Source organism: Dasypus novemcinctus, chromosome 18 (genome assembly GCF_030445035.2).
Source record: "Dasypus novemcinctus isolate mDasNov1 chromosome 18, mDasNov1.1.hap2, whole genome shotgun sequence".
Lineage (NCBI taxonomy): Eukaryota > Metazoa > Chordata > Mammalia > Cingulata > Dasypodidae > Dasypus > Dasypus novemcinctus.
In genome coordinates this window covers 63771901-63792801 of record NC_080690.1, presented here as the reverse complement: position 1 = coordinate 63792801, position 20901 = coordinate 63771901, and the positions used below count along the sequence as shown (strand labels likewise).

Here is a 20901-nt window from a genome sequence, read left to right as displayed (position 1 = left end):
TTCCCCCCTCCCCCACCCTCGAGCACTCTTTCAGCTAAATAGTCCTGTCTTTTCAGCTTGAATAACTGCTGAGCTACCTCATCCCCAGGGCTTGGACTCTTACCCTGGCTTCCTCCCTTGCCTAACATCAGTCTCCAGGGGGAGCTTCAATTACTCACATCTCACCCTTTGCCTGCCCTGCTCAAAACTCTTTCCTGGTTTCCCATCACCTGTAGATCAAGTCAAAGCTCTTTAGCCTGGCGTTCCAACCCTTTCATTCATTCATCCAAGTTTTAGATGAATTATTCTGATTTTAGATTCTAAAATATATTGGACCCTAACTATATGCCAGGTGCTGCTCAAAGGTCTGAAGATACCCTGGTGAATAAAGATAGCACTAATCTGAAACGGTCCTTTTCTAGACACTGAGAACCAAAGGTGGAAAAAGGTGACTCCATTCTTACCCCTATGAAGCTTTCAGGAGGGATTGACAAGCAAGCTTGTGATAAAAGCTGTTAAGATAAAATGCAGTGCTCGCTTCGGCAGCACATATACTAAAATTGGAACGATACAGAGAAGATTAGCATGGCCCCTGCGCAAGGATGACACGCAAATTCGTGAAGCGTTCCATATTTTTACACAAACCAATATATGTACACCAATGTTCATAGCAGCATTGTTCACTATTGCCAAAAGTTGGAATCAACCCAAATGCCCATCAACAGACGAGTGGATCAATAAAATGTGGTATATACACACAATGGAATACTACTCGGCTGTAAGAACAAACACACTACAAACACATGTGATAACATGGATGAATCTTGAGAACCTTATGTTGAGTGAAGCAACCCAGACATTGAAGGACAAATACTACATGACCTCAATGATATGAAATAAACAAGCTGCCCTAGATAGCAAGAGACTGAACGATAGGCTTGCAGGAAATCGGAGGGTGGAGGAAGGATATGAGCCGATGTCTGCAGGGGTGGAATTTAAGACGAGATGGTGGTAAGTATGAACACAAAGAAGAGATAAAAGGGGGGCAAGGGGTTGCCTTTGCTTGGGGCTCTGCGGGTTTGAGGGTGGCTGGGGAGGGACGGGTGGGTAACGTTGCCCAAAAGTGGGGGGAGGGAGGGGTAGCATACGAACCAGGAGAGGGTCAGGTGTTGGTGGAGAGTAAAATGCCGAGAAAATCATATCAAAATATAATAAAGAGGGTTACCTGTTTAGAATGCTCGGAGGGGAGGGTCTGATGCAGGACGGGCTCCTGGGGAATGTCTAAATGCTCATTCTGCCAGAGTGGGTGACACCATGGGGTAGAAACCCAAGAAGTGAGAGTGGGGGTGGACCCACATCCTGGGGAGGACTAATGCCATCCAATAGAGGGAACTGTATCCCTCGAGAGAAAGGGTGGCTCCCAGGGCATTGGGGCAGTTGAGCAAGTTAGGCCCTGAACACTATTCCATCTATCTCTGGAAGTGGCTCCTCAGGAAACGGAGGTTGGCTATCACTGAGGGCACCAAGGTGGAAGGGAAAATGGACGTTAAATGTGTGGAACCAAAGTAAATGGGGGGTAAGAGAGGAGTTTCTTGAGAGTACACAAGGATGGATATAAAACATGTAATATTACACCATAACATATAGGAGATGACAGACTGATAATGTAAACCATAATGTAAAACATAGGATAACTAAAAATGTAAAGAACTGTGTATCCTAAAGTATGCACCATAATGTAAACACAGATGTCACCTTGTTAGAAAGCTAATGTCTCAGACTCTGTACATCACTTTAAGTAAATATGATATGAATAGGGCGTAAGAGTATCACTGTGGAAGGGAAAAGGTTTTCTGGTGGATGTGTGGGAGTGCTGTATATTATATATATACATTGCTGTGGTCTAGGACTCCTGTGAAGAAAAGCTGAATAATTAAGGGGGGGGGGGGAAAAAAAAAAAAAGGAAAAAAATAGGATGTGGAATTTTTTCAAGTCAACATTCTTTATCTAAGTTCTTTATCTAACTTTATCCAAGTTCTTTATCTATCCTTTAAACTCATCGCTATATGCCATTCCCTAGTAAGGGACCATGACATTATATTGGGCTTCAAATTTCGGGGAGTTCTGGATCACAGAGTGTTTCAACAATGGCAATGGAGGGATACTGGTATGGGATACCAATGACAGGTGATATATGACTGACAGGGAGCTGTACAGAACATATGTCCAGGGTGCATGGTAATGTTTGGATATACTCATAGTGGCAACAATTAAAAACCACAGTAGGGGGGGTACTGGGTTCCTGGCCAGTGGTGCTCTGTCGTGGTCCCTAGGGGAGCAGCGACAGTCTCCCAGGTACAGTGGTGGGGACCGGGAGGGAGTGAGGGTTCAACAGTGAGCCCCTGATACTAATGACTATGCTTGTGAGCTGATAAACCCAAAATAACAACAAGGCCTAGAGCAACTTTGTGCCTGGGAATTTCCTTCTGTCAGCCTTCATGTTACTCAAATGTGGCCAGTCTCGAAGCCAAACTCAGCATGTAAATGCAATGCCTTCCCCCCAGCGTGGGACATGACACCCGGGGATGAGCCTCCCTGGCAACGAGGGACCACTATCAACTACCAACTGATGATGCAACTGGAAAATGACCTTATACGGAAGGTTCAATGCGGATCAGCAGAATATCCATGTCTACATAAAATACCATGACTTTAAAATGCTGTTTGACCTAAAGTAAGGGGGAAATGGAAAGGAGAAATGAGTTTATATGGCTACGAGTTTCTAAAAAAGAGTCTGGAGGCTGGCAGAAGGTTTGCCCTCATGCACAACTGAGCAGAGTCAGAGAGACAGATAAAGCAGATACAACCCCCAGATATTGGTTCCTTTGAGGGCTAAAGAGACCCATGGGAGTTATGGTCATGGCCGATGGGGTTAACTACCAGGGCAGATGGCCCCTCTTTGGAAATGGTGTTTATGTGTGATGAATCTGGACTCAGATGGGATCTCCCTTCATAAGACTTTCATGCTAATGTGCTGGAGGTGCAGTTAATGTTGGGGTTTAAGATATATTTAGGGGATTTGAATCTCTGGACTGACAATGTGATAGCTAGATCCTGAGCCTCAACAGACTCCAGCACCTACAATCTGATTTATTGGACTTACCACACTCAGCTAAGATGGAGGTGAAGAAGGACAACCACCACACCATGGAGCCTAGAGTGATTACAACTGAAAATGGGAGGATTGCATCCAGCATCCAGGTGGAATCTGAGCCTCCTCTTGACATAAAGGTGCAATGGACACAACCAAACCAGTGTCCACATAGAAGAGGTGGCATTGGATTGGGAAAAGTGGACATAATGGACAAAGGGTATGGGGAAAGGCAGGAAGAGATGAGAGGTGGAGGCGTCTTCGGGACATGGAGCTGCCCTGGATGGTGCTTCAGAGGTAATCACCGGACATTGTAAATCCTCACAGGGCCTACATGATGGAATAGAGGAGAGTATGGGCCATGATGTGAACCAATGTATATGAGGTGCAGAGGTGCCCAAAGATGTACTTACCAAATCCAATGGAAGTGTCAGGATGATGGGAACGAGTGTTGTTGGGGGGGGGGAGAGGGGGGGTGGGGGGGTGGGGTTGAATGGGACCTCACATATATATTTTTAATGTAATATTATTACAAAGTCAATAAAAAAAAAATTAAAAAAAAAAAAAATAAAATAAAATAAAAATTACAACACAAAAAAAAAAAAAAAAAAAAAAAAAAAAAAAGATAAAATGCAGTGTAAAGGGGTGTGCCTGCCGCCTTATTTTAACCTATTATGGAAAACTTCAAACAGAGAAGAACAGGACAGTGAAGTCCCATGCACCCATCACCCCAGCTTCGGCTTCAGCAACCATCAACTCATGGCCTATCCTACTTTACCCATTATCTCACCTACTTCCTTCCACTATGGCATTGTCCCAAAACAAATCTGGAGGTACTTTTTGGGAACAGAGAAAGCCTCTCAGATTGGCATCTGTGCCCAGATAATGGTGAGCACAAAGGGCAGCTATTCGAAGATCAGAAGGAAAAGCATTTTCAGGCTGAGGGAACAGCAAGAGCAAATGCCTGAGATGGTAAAGAGATTGTGGGGAAGTGAAGCCACTAGGGAGTGAATAAAGAGATGGGTGAGGTCAGAAAGATAAGCAGGGCTAGACCGGAGGTCAAGATAAGGAATTTGAATTTTTAAAAGTGAGAGATTGAGGTGAAGTGGAGTCACACAGTGTTAATAAAGAGATGGGTGAGGTCAGAAAAGCAGGGCTAGACCGGAGGTCAAGATAAGGAATTTGAATTTTAAAAAGTGTGATGGGGACGCCACAGGAGGGTTTCGAGCTGCAATATGACAAATCACTTCTTCCAGGAAGCGTGGAATGCTGCAATAGCTTCCTATTCTATAAGCAAAGTCTGAGCTTATCATCACTTGTCCTCCTCCACCTCTGTATCCCAGACATACTAAGCTGCTTTCACTTCCTCAATCAAACCTTTTTTTTTTTTTAAACCTGAGCCTTTCTTCTTACAGTTCTCTCTGCCAGAATCCCCTTCTAGCCAGGTCCTATTCATCCTTGGCTTTAAAGGTCACTGCTTCCTAGAAGCCTCCTCGAAGCCTTCTCTAGCTCCCACAGCCTCCTGTTTCACCCACCCAAAATGTGACCAGTGTGGTTTTGGTTGTCTGATTCGTAGGGGCCAGGTCTGTCAGCAGAAACCAGTGTCCGCCAGCATAAGGAATCAATAAATATCTCGGTTTGGGAGGACAACTGGCAAGGCCTGGCCCTTGAAATCCCCTCCGGATGTAAACTGATACCGCGACTAAGGCAAACCGAGCCGCTTTGCCGTAGTCCGCAATTCCTGTGCGCATGCGCTAATACCCAGCGCTTGCGCACGCCCGCCCCCTATGCTAATCACTGCGTTCCCGAGTACAACCACTCCGGGGAATATGCAAATTACCCCCTTCCTGCACCGGAAGCCTTCCATTGTCCCAAGCTAGGATTATGCAAATGACAGGCCCCGGGTCCAAGGATCCACGCAGAGCTGGCGCCCCCCACTCCCAACACATCTATTTCACAAGGCCCGTTCCTATCCGCACACGCACGCGCGTGCCCTGCAGCTTCTTCCACTGGACCGCAGACTGTACCATGTAAACCCAGCCAGCGAGGGGCGAAGCTCGGCACCCCCTGCACGGGCCTCCCAGATGGCTCGACCCGGAGAGCCCCTCTTCCCACCGTGCGACAGGAATGGTCCAGCTCGTTGCGCAAGCGCCCTAGGCCTTTCACGCCCTCGGCGCACCCTCCTACTCAACTTGAAGCGCAGGCGCAGCGCCGGGGACGTGCAGCCGCCAGCACCGAGCCGGAGCGGGTCCTCCAGCGCCGGTGAGTGACCGGGGCAGGGGTGCGCGGGGCATGCTGGGAAGCGGGCCCTACGGCCCCGCTGCATGATGGGAGTAACGGCTCCCATCACCGAGCAGATGGCAGCGGTCCTGAGCCGTGACGGCCACAGAGCGAGACCTAGGCTCCCTTTTCTCCTCCCACGCGGCATCCTGGGAAAACGGGGCGCCCCGCCCCAGAGCATTGTGGGAATCGGTTTACTAGTCGTTATAAGTCGGGTGCATTCTGGGAAGAAGTATTCTGGTTCCTCGTAGGGACCCCGTACCTTTTGTCATACATCCTTCGCTAAGCATCCCTTGAAGCTTAGAGTGCTTCGACGCAGGACACCATGGAAGGTGGTCATTACAGGATCGAGGCATCCCGGGAAGAATTGCCCCAGAGCATTGTGGGAACTGGTCCTTATTTTACTCTGGTTTCCTTGCCCTGGCCTGTGGGAACGGGTGCCTATTGTGTTCACACAGGGCATCTTGGGATTTGGTTGCTGTTGGCTCGGAGCATTGTGGGGTCTCGCTAAGTGTGTTTGCCTTATGGTAGTGAGGGAGCTTCTTTTATACAATAGTGGGATCAAGCCTGGCTGCCATAGGCATTTGTAGGAGTGGATCTTGTGCACCAAGAGATGCCTCCACTTGAGGTCTGGCATATTCTGGAAGAAGTCTGTGTGTTGGAGGCTTAGGAAAGGGTCGTTCTGGACTGGAGTATGGTTCTGGGAAACCTCATGGAAAGTCCTAATTGATATATTAAATAATTATTTGTTCATCTGAAATTCAGTTTAATGAGTGGGAGTAATTTTTATTTGTTAAGCCTGGCAATCCCAAATTAGATGGGGCCTACAGCTCATGGAGTATCATGAGAACTTGCCTCCCCACAACTGTGGATACTTTGTCCTTAAAAGCCCAGTTTAGATGTCTTCTTTAGGAAACTCCTCTCTCCTGATGCCCACTATCCTGAGTCCCAGCCTCCTCTTCTAATTAGGCCCCAGGATAAAACTTGATCTCTGGGCTTTGAAGGGGCTGTGTATTTTTCATCATTGTTTCTCTGATGTCCAGCACAAGCCTATAAATAGGTGCAGCTGAGGCCACTAACCCGTTCATTAACTGGCCCTATGTGGCTTTCTGCCCTCAGGGATGGAAGTGTATTCAGGAAGTGCAGTGGGAGACAAAAGAAGTGCTCTGCAGTGTTGTGTGTGTGTGTGTGTGTGTGTATAAGAGGGTATTGGTGAGGAGGGAAAGAGGAGTTAGGGAAGACTTCTTGGAAGAGAGAGTAATGAGTCTGGGAAGTACAGAGGTTGAGATGGACTTTGAAGGGTGAGTAGGAGTTCTCCAAGCAGAAAAGGGGGAAAAAAAGACATTCTAGACAGCAATAGCAGGATGTGCTAAGACCCACAGATGTGAAAGGGTCTGTTGTGCACAGGAAGAGGTGAGAAATCTGGAGTGGCTGGAATTTGTAGAGGGCTGAGGGTGGGAGAAGTCACAGCCAATGTTCATTTTCCAGCAATTTATACTCATTAGCCTACTGAGTCTTTAAAAAACCTTGTCAATGGAGAGATCACTTTATGAGAGAGAGAAGGCATGGCTTCATATTCTAGTTTAGCTACCTACCAGATGGTGGGACTTTAGGCTGCTGTGTATCCTCTCTGTGCCTCAGTTTCCTTAATGTATAAAATGGAGATAATTTCTCAACATGGTTATGAGGAGAACATGAATGAAGCCCTAGAAGTCCCTTCATACAGGGAAGGAAACAGGTTAGAGAAGTGAAGTCATCTGCTTGAAGCCACTCTGTTAGAAAGCGGCAGATTTAGGATTCAAACCTAGACCCATCTAGCCAAGGTATAAACTGATATAAAACTGGGGCTGACATTAATGAACTGTTACAGCTTAGCTGTTCTTTAAATATTGAAATACTTCTGCATTGGATGGTATGTCACTGCTACACGAAGTAATCCCTAACTATTGTTAACATTTGGAATGTCACCCCTTCTCACCCCTTTGAAGAAGAACCACAGGTAGCCTTGTTGCCCAGATGGGGAAAGTAAGATTACAGAGGGGCAGGGCCTGTAGCCAAAGCCTTGTAGATAGAGACAGAGTTAGGGCCATCTTTGCTTCATCGCCAGTGCTGAGAACACAGTGCTATGTAAAAATTTATTGAGTCACCACAGGCCTTTCCTTTTCCCTATCCAGTATTGCTCTCTACCTTTCGACATCCTGCATTGGAGAAGAACTTGTGGCCGGAGGTGTGGCTGTAGAGAGCTGGCCGGGGAGGGACGCTGCCCAGCTGCTGCTCTGCTTCTGTCTCCTGTCTCTTTCCCCCGGCCATGACAGAGACCCGTGAGCCAGCTGAGACTGGGGGCTATGCCAGCTTGGAAGAAGACGATGAGGACCTCTCCCCAGGTGAGGTGGCCTTAGAGCTGGTGGCATTGGCTTGGATAGCACCTTTGTTTGGAGTTTGGACTGTGCTGAAAAGTCTCGATGGGGAGGGGCTCCCCTTCTCACTGGGGGTTCTATTCTGGCTGGGACTCCTTGCCCTGTTGGAGGCTCTCTTCAATCTGGGTCTTCTGGGAGTTCTAGATCGCCTGTGCTCTCGCTCTTTGTTAGGGTTTGTAGATGGGCTGCGCTCTCTCTCCTTGTCAGGGGTTCCAGGTTGGCTGTGTTTTTTCTTCCTGTGGGGTGTTCTAGATCGGCTGTAATCACTTTCTTTGTGGGGAGTCTGAGATTGGCTGCGGTCTCTTTCTTTGCTGGGGCTTCTAGACCAGCTGTGAGTTCTTCCCTCACTGGGGCTTCTAGACTGGCTGTGACTGCTCTGTCTTCTGGGGGTTCTAGATTGGTTATGACTTTTCCCTTTGCTACGTGTTCTAGACTGGCTACGACCTCTCATCTGGCTGGGGGTTCCCTTCCAGGAATGACTTCTTGCCCTACTATGCGTTCGTTTCCAATCATGACTTTGTTCCCTGCTGTGGGTCCTCTTCCGACTGCGACTTCTAGTCCTTCTGGGACTTCTAGACTGACTCTGGCTTTTGGTCCTGCTGCGGGTTCTAGACCGGCTGTGGCTTTTGGTCCTGCTGCGGGTTCTAGACCGGCTGTGGCTTCTGGTCCTGCTGGGTGTGCTAGACCAGCTGTGGCTTCTGGTCCTGCTAGGGGTTCTAGACCGGTTGTGGCTTCTGGTCCTTCTGGGTGTTCTAGACCAGCTGTGTCTTCTGGCCCTGCTGTCTGTTCTATACCGGCTGTGGCTTCTGGTCCTGCCGGGGGTTCTAGACCGACTATGGCTTCTGGCCCTACTGTCTGTTCTATACCGGCTGTGGCTTCTGGTCCTGCTGGGGGTTCTAGACCGACTATGGCTTCTGGTCCTGCTGGGGGTTCTAAACCGGCTGTGACTTCTGGTCCTGCCAGGGCTTCTAGACAGGCTGTGGCTTCTGGTCTTGCCAGCCTCGTTGTAACCCTTGCTCCTGCTGGGCACTTTGGCTGGGCTGTAAATCCTTTCCCTGTTCTGGGTGATCATGTGACTGTAGCTCCTCACCCTCCTCGACAAGGGAGACTCATCATCATTCCCCTTGACTAAAGTTCTAGTTGGGCTGTAACTCTTTGCCCTACTGGGGACTCCAGCCAGCCTGGAACTACTCCCTCCCCCGGAGGCCCCTGGTGGACTATAACTCTTCTCCCTGTTGCTGTTTCCCGGCTGGCTGTCACTCTTTTCCCAGTTATTGGTCCCAGGCCGGCTGTGACTCCGCCCCGCACTGTTCCTGCCCAGGGAAGCAGGAGTCCTCACCCTGCCCGGAGTCCTGGGTCTGGCACCTTGAGCTCTCATCCCGCTGGGAGTGCTGGCCCTGCTGGGTGACCTCTTGGAGTTGCGGCTTCCTCTTCTTCCAGGAGTCCTGCCCCGGCTGTGCGTGCCCCTCCGCTGGTGGCGTCTCACCCCGCTGGCCTTGGTGGCCTTGCAGGTCCCAGTGTCAGTGCTGGCCCTGGTGTCGGTGCTGGCCCTGCTGGCCGCTCTCGCCTTGCTGCGGGCTTGGGATCTGCTCCCGGGCTGGTGAGCCCGGGGTGCTTTTGCACCTGTCGATTTGGTGGACTTGGAACTGCTTGGGCTCATGACCAAGTTGGGAGCTGTTGATGGCTGGGTGGGCAACGAGGAGCTGTTGGGCATGGCCGATTTGGTGGTCTTCCAGGAGGCAGGAGGTGTGCGAGACGCAGTGGGCATGGAGGGTCCAGTGGGTGCCGGGGCCTTGCTGGACTTCGAGGGTCTTGTAGGCGGAGAAGGCATGGTGGGCGGGAAGGGGCTCGTGGTCCTGGAAGTCATGGTGGACATGAAAATGAAAGAGCTGGTTGCTGTGGACGACCACCTGATGGCCTTTCCCAGCCACCTAGGTGAAGTCATAGAGGGCATTGAAGACCCTGGAGGGTAGGTAGTGTGAAGTCAGAGGTGGGAGGAGAGCGAGGGGAGGGGCTGTTTTGCAGCCATTCAGCAAATGTCTCCTGCAGTCAACTCATGCTCAGCATGGCTGGGGACACAGAGACAGGTCAGACACAGGTCCTGCCTTCAAGGAGTCTCCAGTCTGGTGGGGACTGTCACCTTGGCAGTGACAAAGCCAGACAGTCACTGCCAAGGGTGATCGGGGTAGGCTAGAGGACGGTACAGGGGCAGGAGCAGGATTTTGCCAGGAGAGGAGGAAAGGGTTGCCCTAGAAGCCCAGGCCTGGAGGAGGAGAATGCAACCTTGGGGCAATCCTTGTCCACTTGACACATGTATCCTGTGCTGGGCAGTGTTGGGGACCCTTAGATGAGCCAAACCTGCCTTTGAGGGGTTCCCAGTCTGATGGGAAGACTCACTGGGCCCCAAAGGACCACAGCCTCCAGGGAGATTGGGGCAGAGATGGGGGAAAATGCTGGGGCAGGGGGAGCCAGGGCATAGGGTGCATAGGAGAGGCCTCTGACTGGGAGCTGGGGTACCCACCGTGCTGGCTTCACAGAGGACAGGCTGTGCTGGACCAAAGGGTGAGTCGCCAGGTGGACAGTGGGGAAGTGGGGAACAGCATTCCAGGCAGAGGGACCAGCCTGTGCCAAGGCCTCAGGAAACCTTTGTTAAATGACGGGGACAGCAGGACGAGGTAGGAACAAGTAAGAGACAGAGAGGGGGCAGGGAGGGATGTTCAGCAAAGCATTACAACCCATTGTTCTCCTAGGCGGGGTGATGACGGGATCCAGCGACAGTCAGACCAGACTGCCCTCCTGGTCTGGTGGAGAAAAAACCTGGGCACAGACAGCCATGGCCCTGGGGGCTCGGGGCTGGGGACAGCGGGAGGGCAGTAGAAAATGTGTCTACCTGGGATACGGCGGTCTGGGACAGCCTTGCCAAAGAGGGCAGCCTCATACTGGGTCCTAAAGGATGATGGGAAAACGTAAGGAAAGACATTGCCAGCAGACGGAACAGCATGTGTGAAGACCTCGGTAAAAGTTCCTCAAGTTGAATGGAGGGATGTTTATTCCCCAAATATGTACTAAGCACTTTTGCATCAGGCGCTTTCTAGACACTGGGACATTCCAGTGAACCAAAGTCCCTGTTCTCAGGGACAGTCAATAAACAAACACAAGTAAATGTGGTATACAGTGACTCAGAAGACGAGGAGAAAAACAAAACAGTAAGGGATGTGAGTTCTGCTGGGGAGGGGATGCTGGGTAGACAGGGTGGCCAGGGTGTCACTAAGATGTTGACATCATGAGCAGAGGCTTAGAGGGGGGAAGAGTGTGAGCTTTGGCCCATCCGCAGAAAGGGTGGCGCATGCCTGGGGTATTGAGGGACAGCCAGGAGCCCAACGCCAGGGCAATGTCAGCGAGGAGCCCGATGGCAAGGACAGCAGGTGAGGTCAGAGAGACCCGTAGGGCCTTGGGGAAACTGCTTGCATGAGTGAGGGCAGGGGCTGTCCTTGCTGGCTCTGTTTTATGTTACCCCTTTGGCTGCTGGAGGAGAATCGATGGAAGGGGGGCCAGGATGGGTGGGACGGACGCAGGGAGAGGCTGTAGCTGTCCTGTGAGGCGCCCTTGAAGGCTGCCACCAACACGCAGAAGCCAGTGCTCCCCACACTACAGTCGCAAGCCTCTCGTTCTCCCGATCACTGCTTTTTGCGTGGACGCGCCCCACTCAATAATGGCTGTGATGTCATAGTGTCCTGAAAATCTAGTTTAAATATTTCTCCCCTTTTTTTTTTAAAGATTTATTTCTCTCCTCTTCCCCCCCACCCCCCTCCTGTTGTCTGTTCTGTGTCTATTTGCTGCGTCTTCTTTGTTCGCTTCTGCTGTTGTCAGCGGCACGGGAATCTGTGTTTCTTTTTGTTGCATCATCTTGTTGTGTCAGCTTTCCGTGTGCAGTGCCATTCTTGGGCAGGCTGCACTTTTTTTCGTGCTGGGCGGCTCCCCTTACGGGGCGCACTCCTTGCGCGTGGGGCTCCCCTCCGCGGGGGACACCCTTGTGTAGCAGGGCACTCCTTGTGCGCATCAGCACTGTGCATGGGCCAGCTTCACACGGGTCAGGGAGGCCCGGGGTTTGAACCGCGGACCTCCCATGTGGTAGACGGACGCCCTAACCACTGGGCCAAGTCTACCACCTCTCCCCCTTTTTTAAACCTAAACCTGTCCTAGGCAATAATACCCATGAAGTCACAATAATATATCTATACTTATAAATAATTAAGTGTATATATATATATAAAACCTCATATATCAAAATACTCACATATATGTATGTGTGTTTTAATTTGCTTAAATTCCTGTTCAAGTGTTCAAATGTTTTTCTACCTGAAGAGACCCAGTGTAGGCCAACACATATTTAGCTTTCCGCATTGGAGCTATGTGACCATAGACAGGTGATCACTTCACCTCCCAGGGCCTCAGTTTCCCCATTTGTCAACCAGGGACATCAATAGCACCTCCTCAAAGTTGTTGTGAGGCTTCTGTGAGGTCATCTCCGTGAAGAACTTAGAACAAGGCTTTCATGATGGCAGGGGGAGCCACTGCTGCTCTGCCAGTCTAGCTACTGCTGTGGTGACCTCCTAAGCCCGAGAGGCAGTTCTTGCAAGACCTGTTCATTTGACACATACTGAGCGCCTGCTGGGTGCCAGGGCCCTGTCCTGTGTGCTGAGAATTTATCTGTGGGGAAGGGGGCCAGTCTGAATGGGGCACAGGGAGGGGCCTGCGGGGCCTGGTCCCCTGTCTTCTGATGCTGTCATCTTTCCACTTGCACCCCCCAATAGGCCCCTGAGCATTCCTCGGACTCTGAGTACACCCTCTCCGAGCCGGACTCTGAAGAGGAAGAAGATGAAGAGGAGGAGGAAGAGGAGACCACCGACGATCCCGAGTATGACCCAGGCTACAAGGTGAAGCAGCGCCTGGGGGGGCGGCCGAGGTGGCCCGTCCCGCCGGGCCCCCCGCGCAGCCCAGCCCCCGGGCCCCCCGGCCCAGCCCTGCCAGCTCTGTGGCCGCCCACCCCTTGGGGAGGCCCCCCCAGGCACCCCACCTTGCCGGCTCTGCTGCCCCGCTACAGCCCCCCAGGAAGCGCCAGCCTCTGAAGGGAGGGCCCTCGGGGAGGAAGAGGAGGAGCCGCCTCGGGCTGGGGAGGGTCGGCCAGCTGGGAGGGAAGAGGAGGAGGAGGAGGAGGAGGAGGGCACCTACCACTGCACGGAGTGCGAGGACTCCTTCGACAACCTTGGGGAGCTGCATGGACACTTCATGCTGCATGCCCGGGGTGAGGTGTAGGCAGAGACCCCGCCCGGGCTTGGCAGAAGGGGCAGGGTGGGAGGAGGGAGCTGGGGGATGGGGGTGCTCACGATGGTCATGGGGGGTACCTCAGTCTGTGTCGTTTCAGCAGTAGATGTGTGAAGGCCAGAATAAAAGCCAGATCCTGTGTGTGTCAGTCCAGCGTGCGTGGGGTGTGTGGGGTGTGTGCATGCACGGGTGCAGGGATGCGCCTGGACGTTGATCCGCCATCCCCCTGGGCTCCTGCTCTGGGCCACCTTAGCATCGCCACCGCCAAGGTAACTGACATTTCCCAAGTGCTCATGTTCATTGTGGTTTCTATGGATTCACTTCTAGAAGCTTGGCACCTGTATCAGGTAAGCAGTCTGCAGTACCAAGTAGATTTCTAAACATAAAGGGCTCAAACACAACCGAAGTCTGTTTCTTATGCACAAAGTAGTCCAGAGCGGATGTTTCAGGTTGGCAGGCAGCGCTCTTCCATAAAGTCATTTGAGGACCCAGCATCCTTTAAGCCTGGCATCAGCACAGCCAGGCCGTGCTGGTGGAAGAGGAAAAAGCATGCAGGGAGAGGCACACGTATTCTCTTAAAAGCCCTGGTTTGGAATTGCTTCCGTTTACAGTCCTTTGCTGAGAATTCAGTCACATGGACACAGCTAACTGCAAGGGATCCTGGGAAAAGCAGTCTAGCCAAACGCCCTAGAAATTAGAAAATAGTGTTTGGAAGGTAGTTAGTGCTCTCTGTCACATTGCCTAAGAATCCTCACAAAGAGAGCTTTTTAATTATAATTATAGCTACGTTTAACTGAATGCTTCCAGGGTGCCAAGCGCCAGTCCAAGTGTTTTATATATATTGACTTACGGAAGCTATGCATCTAGGAACTTAAAAAAACGGAACCTTAATTATAATTATAGCTGCTATTTTCCCGGCACTTAGAGATTGCAACATTTTATTTGCATAAGATCATCAAGTCCTTAGAATAACTCTATGAGTTAAGGGACTATGGTTTATTAACCCATTTAACGAATATTTCTTTCATATCTGCTCTGTGCTGAAGCTATGGGGATACACCAGAAAGAAACAAAATACTTGCTCTCATGGAGCTAACATGGAGGGGGGTGCGTTTATTAACCCATTTAATGAATATTTTTCCATACCTGCTCTGTGCTGAAGCTATGGGGGATATACCAGTGAAAGAAACAAAACCCTTGTTCTCATGGTGCTAACATGGGGGCAGGGGGGTAGCATTGGAAACAGGACAGTAAACAAGGAAGATCTAGCATATGCTAAATGGTGGTAAATGCTGTAGGGAGAAATAAAGCAGAGAAAGGAGAACAGAGTGCTGCAGGGGGTTGCAATTTTAAGTAGCTGTGGTCCTCCCTGAGACCTAAAGGAAGAAGGGGGGAGCTGTGCAGGTTAGTGGGGAAGAACATTACAGGCAAGAGGTGGCCAGAGGGGCCGGGAGGGAGGGCCGTGGAGATGAGGGCAGAAGGCAGCAGAAGGCCAGCTCCTTAACAGCCTTGTCAGAGCTTTGGCTCTTGCTCTGAAATAGGAAGGACTAATTTTGCAAAAGCTTGGCACCAAAGCTCCTTTGGAAAATAGAAGCCTAATTATAATGATAGCTACCAGTTACTGAGCATTACCATGAGCCAAGGCCTGTTCTAAAGTGCTTGACGTGTGTTAATTCCTAGAACCGTGGCAAACGAAGAATCTTCAAGAATAGAATCTGAATTATCATAATGGCTCCCGTTAATTCAGCCTTCACAGTGGACAAGCCCTGGGATAAGCCCTTTAGTATGTGGACAATTGTACTGGATTCTTTATAAGGTGGGGCCTGCTTGGGATTTTAGAAGAGGCTGGAGCTGAGGGTTATGGGCCTGGGCCTAGAAGCCATCGTGTGGGCTTTGGCTTTCTTTCTGAGATGGGAAGACCTTACAAAAGCCTGACCCTGTGAAGTTGGAACCTTACTCCGAGGGCTTTCGGTGTGCTAGCCCTGTGCTAAGTATTAATAATATGGGCATTGCCTGAGCGCATTTTCAACTGCTGTGACTGCGGGCACAGAGAGACTGATGTCCCCAGAGCTAGAAAGAAGCAGAGCCCAGGTTTGAAGCTCGGCAGTCAGATACAGGGCATATGTTCTTAGCCACTGAGCCCAGAGCCACCCTCTGACTTGCAGGGGTGTATTTGGTCTCTACTGAATTACTGAAAGTTTTTAATCACATCAGTGACCAACACTTGAAAATGAGCAGATTTCACATGAAGTGCAGGTTTTTCAAGAGAAAAATGGTGAACCTACAATCCCTTGAGGCAGTAGTTTGCCAGAGCCGAGTAGGGGTCACCCCTTTTTGATTGGGCATTTACTCCTGTTTTCCCATTCCTGCTTTTCCTCAGCATCACACACCTGGACCCCATCTACCCTGTCCGCTTCACTGACTGATGGTACCTGCCTGGCCCCAGAGGAGCATTTGCGTTTTTGACCCTTGTTAAAGGATCTTAGACTAAAGTATGTTTCAAAACCCACACTTCTCGTTCTAGCAGCTCAGAATATCAGAATGGAACATGTGTCAACTCTTTGAACTGAGACTTTGAAAACTACTCTAGCTTATCATCACAGAATCCCTGAATCAAAGAGATTCACAGAGCATTAAAACAAAATGAATTGAGTTCTTTTTCCTGGGGCAGCAGGTCTATCCCCTCTTCCTCCCTAAGACAGGGATTTCTAAGCAAAAGAAGGAGATCATTATCCATCAGCAGATATTTCTAAGGATTGGGAGAGACATTAGGAATCAGGAGATCTGGGTCTGCTTCCATTCAGGCTCCTTGGTGGCCAAAAGAAAGGATCGGCTTGAATACAGATTAAAAGGCTAAAAGTACAAACACAGGAGAGTGAAGCCATCCAGCAGTGTTTACAAGCAGCAGCTCCCACCCCCAAGACTGGGATATAAAAAAAGAAGTGATGTCACTAGAACCTAATAGGAGCTTGGAGGACAGGCTGCCATGCAGCTGGTGTTGGACCACTGACGAGGCACCACGTGCTGGGGTTGAGACCTCTGAGGGGTCCAGCGTAGGACCTGTGTGGAGAGGAAAACGATGATGCTTGGAGCTCGGCTGCTGCTGGAGAGCTTCCAGCAGGATCCCTGAGGCAGCTGGGTCCCTTCCCCCCCTCTTCCTGCTGTTGGCTATCAGGGGAGACTGGAAAGCAGTTTGCAGGAAGCCTCTGCACACAGGGTGGTGTGGAAAGTGCTTTTTGAGTCCCCATGCTAAGCCCTGTCCTAGGTGCTGGAGATGGAGCAGTGAGGGAGACATGAGGCTCCTTTGCCCTCAGGAGCATAGATTCCAGTGTAAGGACACAGATAAGCACAGAAACAAAAGTGGGTAATTCTAGGTGTTACAGAGTGCTAGTTAGAAAATCAGGGTGAGGGGAGTTAGCTAAGCAGGTCGAGGAGGGCCTCTGAGGAGGCAGCATGTGTTGAGATTTGAGTGATGATCTGAGTAATGAGACAGCCTTGTAAAGTTCTGAGGTAAGCTTTCCAGGCAGGGGGAGCTGTAAGTGCAAAGGCCCTGAGGCAGGAAGCCAGCCTGGCATGTGTGGTGAAGGAGATAGGGCAGAGGGAGACAAGGTGGTTTAAAGGGCTGGAGGCTGATGATTGTTGAGTTTTGTGAAATTCAGTTAGGTCTTTGGATCTCATTTATGGGATGTCATGGAGGGTTTTAAATGGAGAAGTGAGGCAAGCCAGGCGTGGTCTGTGGTAGAAAACCTGAAGGCGGGAAACGGACTTGGCCCAGTGGTTAGGGCGTCCGTCTACCACATGGGAGGTCCGCGGTTCAAACCCCGGGCCTCCTTGACCCGTGTGGAGCTGGCCATGTGCAGTGCTGATGCGCGCAAGGAGTGCCGTGCCACGCAAGGGTGTCCCCCGCATAGGGGAGCCCCACTCGCAAGGAGTGCACCCGTAAGGAGAGCCGCCCAGCGCGAAAGAAAGTGCAGCCTGCCCAGGAATGACGCCGCCCACACCTCCGGTGCTGCTGACGACAACAGAAGCGGACAAAGAAACAAGACGCAGCAAATAGACACACAGAAGGGGGGGTGGGGGTGGGGATTAAATAAATAAATAATTAAAAAAAAAAAAAAAGGAAAGAAAACCTGAAGGCAAGTAGTAGTAGTAGCAGGGGGAGCGGTTAGGCAGCTAAGGTGCCCGTTGGGGTTATGGTAAGATGTAGTCAGATTCAGGATTTTAGAAGCAGAGTGCGAGGTCATATAATGGAAATTGTGATTGCAATGGGACTACAGGAGCACAGTTACCCTCTTTAAGTTTGAAATCCCTATTTGTCATCTAAGTGGCAATGGCTCTTGGGAGAAATCTGACATCTCCACTGCAGATAGGTTTGGAAGTCACCATGATGCTAATGAAAGTCTTGGGAATCTGTGACATCTGGGGAGTGTAGAAAAAATAGGAAGTCGAGGGTATACTTGGGCAGGCTGTTGATTGTCTTGGGAGAGCCTAAGGTTTGAGGTCAGGAAAGCCAGAGTGTGGGGGTGGTGCTAAGACATCTGGGTTAGTAACTTCTGGTGTTTCAACAAGTGACAGGAAATGTTTGGCTTTGCTGAAATTGATATCTGGGAAAAGGTAACGGCCAACTATAAGTCATCCCAGCAAAGAAACCTTCTATCCCTGCCCCCAGTCCTACCCATACATGGTGCATACATCCTGTGAGACTGTATTTCCCAGGGCAGAAATCCTGCTTCCAGATTTGGAATAGGTTTTATGTCTATCAGCTAGGCAAGAGGATGGCAAACTTTCTGTAAGAGGCCAGGTGGCAACTCTTTTAGGCTTTGTGGAACTTAAGGTTAGTCTCTGTTGCACCTACTCAGTTCTGCTCTTCCATGCAGCCCTAGACAACACATAAGTGAACGAGCATGGCTATGTCGAATACAACTTTATTTACAAGACTGTGCAGTATGCTAGATTTGGCTGTAGTATGCAGACCCTCCTGGCTTTGGCTCTAAATTCTGCCGCATGTGATACAGACCCAAAATAATGGTGGCTCAAACAAGATAGAGGTTTATTTCTCAGATAGAAGCATGAATGTATTCTAGGGCTTGTGTGGCAGCTCTGCTCCATGGAGTCAACTAGACGCCCAGGCTCCTGCATCTTCTTCATCTGCCTTCCTGCGTGTTTTTGTCCTTGTGATCTAAGATGGCTTGCCACCATGTCCACCTCCCAGAGCTTGAGGACACTACCCAGAAATTATGCATACCACATTCTCTCTCCCCCTGGACAGATTTTAGTCACATGGCCACAGCTAGCTACAAGGGAAGGTGGGAAGTGTAGTCTTTTTTTTTTAGGTGCCGTGGATTGACCCCAGACCTCATATGTGGGAAGCTGGTGCTCAGCCATTGAGCCACATCAGCTCCGTATGTGTAGTCTTTTTAGCTGCCATGTGCCTAGCTAAAAATTGAGACAGCTCTCAGTCTCCACCATGCACCTCACCTGAATATAAACATCCCTCAAGCCAAATAGTCTATGACAGGGGTTCTTACAAGCAGCCTGTGGGCTTGAATTGAAATTTTCAAAAAACCATTCTTGTGGGGACGTGTTGGTGTGGATGTGATATATTTATTAAATAATACACAGTATAGTGTGGACTTAGTAAGGGGTCTGTGGTTTTCACCTGACTGGCAAAGGGGTCCATGGAACAAAAAAGTTAAGTACTCCTACTCTACGATGATTGCATGCAGGGCATCAACCATGTTCTCCAGGAGCAGGGCAGATAAGGCAAGGGAATAAAACTGACCACAGACAGCCTCCTAACTAGTCTGGTGGCTTCTGCTCTGCCCTTGCAGACAATGTAAGTCCAGGTTTGGGCCTTTCAAGAAAGCTTGAAAATAGGATCTTAATGGGACATCGCCCAGTGTCTCCAACATTGGCCAAATAAAACATGAAACAGAAGGTATCTCTGTTTGATTCCAAATCAGTTTCCCACAAGGCAATGCCAGCCCTGCCCCGAGCTCTCATTCCCCTTCTTATGTTCTCTGGAAATCCTGCTCAAAAGCCAGCGCTCACTGTTTAGACATTTTAATACAGACCTTTTCTGTTTTTAGATACTATTCTGTTAGTTTATTCATGTTATCCCATCTCACCTACACATATAAAAATATTCCATGACTAGAACAGTACCCAAAATTATTCAAGTGGGGTATAAATTATCAGACGGATGGATGCCATCCAATGGGGTGGCCCCTCCTTGAGTGGGAAGAGCCAGAGTCTCAGCTTGCAGCCCCCACGTGACTCAGGGTCGGGCTCACAGCCCTGCTGCCCAGCCCCAGAGGCCTCACAAGGCAGCAGCACTGTACCCTCCCTGCTCCCCACCTTGGGCACAAATCCAGGGCACTTTGCTCCAATAGCCTGTGGAATCCATCTGGGAAGAATGAAAGGTGATTACACAATCTGCAGCAGGTTGGGATTTAACTCTAATTAGGAATGAGGGGAGTACAAATAACATTTTTTCCTCTTGCTAATTTAAAAAAATTGAAAACAAAAGATGCCACTGTTGTGTAATTTCACTATTTCCCTAAAAGGCCTCCGTGTCCTCCAGAGACTTAAGCCCCAACTGAGGATCTCCTGGGTCCTGTTTCTCAGGAGCCCTTGCCTTCTCAGGGAGGGAAGCAGATCCCTCCAAGGCCCTGAGAGCTTCCTCCTGGGCGTGCCGGCGTAGCGGTGGTGCAGCCTGGCTTCCCAGACAAAGTCCTGACCACACTGGGTGCAGGCAAAGGGGCCAGAAGCCATGCAGGCCTCGAGCGCCTTGCTGTGCAGACTCAGAGAAGAGGTCCCCCCAAAGGTCTTGCCACAGTCCAGACAGGAGAAGGGGGGCTGGGCAGCAGTGGGTGTAGCCGGTGGGGAGGGTACAGTGGTGGGACCATGGTCATGCTGATGGGCGACCAGGGCCTTGGAGAAGGGGGAGCAGGCACAGGTGAAGCAGATGAAAAGGGCCCCCTGCAGCTTCTGGGCCACAAGTCTACAAGGAGTGCCCGCTTCATGTGGTGCTCCTGGAACTTGGAATCGGCAGAGGTGATGAGCAGTGGGTGCACTGCAGGGCCCCCAGGTGGCCTGAGGGATGGGGGAGAGGTCAGAGGAGACCAGCAGACATCTCCAGGACCACTTGCGAGCCCAGGAACAATATGAACAATAGCATGACGTGCTCGCTCTGTGCCTGTGCTAGGCAGGGCTACAAGGGAACTATAATTGAACGTATTTTATAGATGAGCAGACAAAGTTTAAGCAACTTTCCCACAGTCACACAAGGCCAGGAAATCAAATAGAGCCAGGATGGAACCCAGAGTATAGGGTGACAGCAGGATCTGTCGTGTTGAATCCTGGCTCCATCACTTCCCAGGGAAGGATAACAGTTCCCTCATTTGGAAGATGGGGTAATATCATCTCATAGGGTTGTTGGAATAAATGAGTTAATTTCTAGAAAGTGCTTAGATGGCAGCAGACTTGACCCAGTGGTTAGGGCGTCTGTCTACCACATGGGAGGTCCGCGGTTCAAACCCTGGGCCTCCTTGACCTGTGTGGAGCTGGCCATGTGCAGTGCTGATGCGCGCAAGGAGTGCCCTGCCACCCAGGGGTGTCCCCCGTGTAGGGAAGCCCCACACGCAAGGAGTGTGCCCCGTAAGGAGAGCCACCCAGCGCGAAAGAAAGTGCAGGCTGTCCGTGAATGGTGCCGCAAACATGGAGAGCTGACACAAGATGATGCAACAA

At 50.4% G+C, this 20901-nt stretch overlaps 2 protein-coding genes and 1 non-coding gene across 3 annotated transcripts in view; all 3 read left to right on the top strand.

Annotated features, from left to right (window-relative positions):
• The first annotated feature begins 509 nt into the window (after positions 1-509).
• Positions 510-616, top strand: LOC131274426 (U6 spliceosomal RNA). The gene has a single exon (XR_009181708.1). It is a non-coding gene; the product is annotated as a U6 spliceosomal RNA (small nuclear RNA).
• A 4352-nt stretch (positions 617-4968) lies between these two features.
• On the top strand, positions 4969-14826 carry ZNF428 (zinc finger protein 428). The gene is given in 4 exon segments (XM_058280370.2): positions 4969-5392; positions 7585-7795; positions 12644-12779; positions 12781-14826. Coding segments are annotated over 3 exon segments (576 nt in total). The 5' UTR covers positions 4969-5392; positions 7585-7718; the 3' UTR covers positions 13144-14826.
• The window catches only part of IRGQ (immunity related GTPase Q), a 19950-nt gene continuing 11727 nt past the window's right edge, over positions 12679-20901 (top strand). Inside the window, exon 1 of the mRNA XM_012525758.3 lies at positions 12679-12764. The gene's annotated coding sequence lies outside the window, so the exon portion shown is untranslated. The remainder of the gene's footprint in view (positions 12765-20901) is intronic.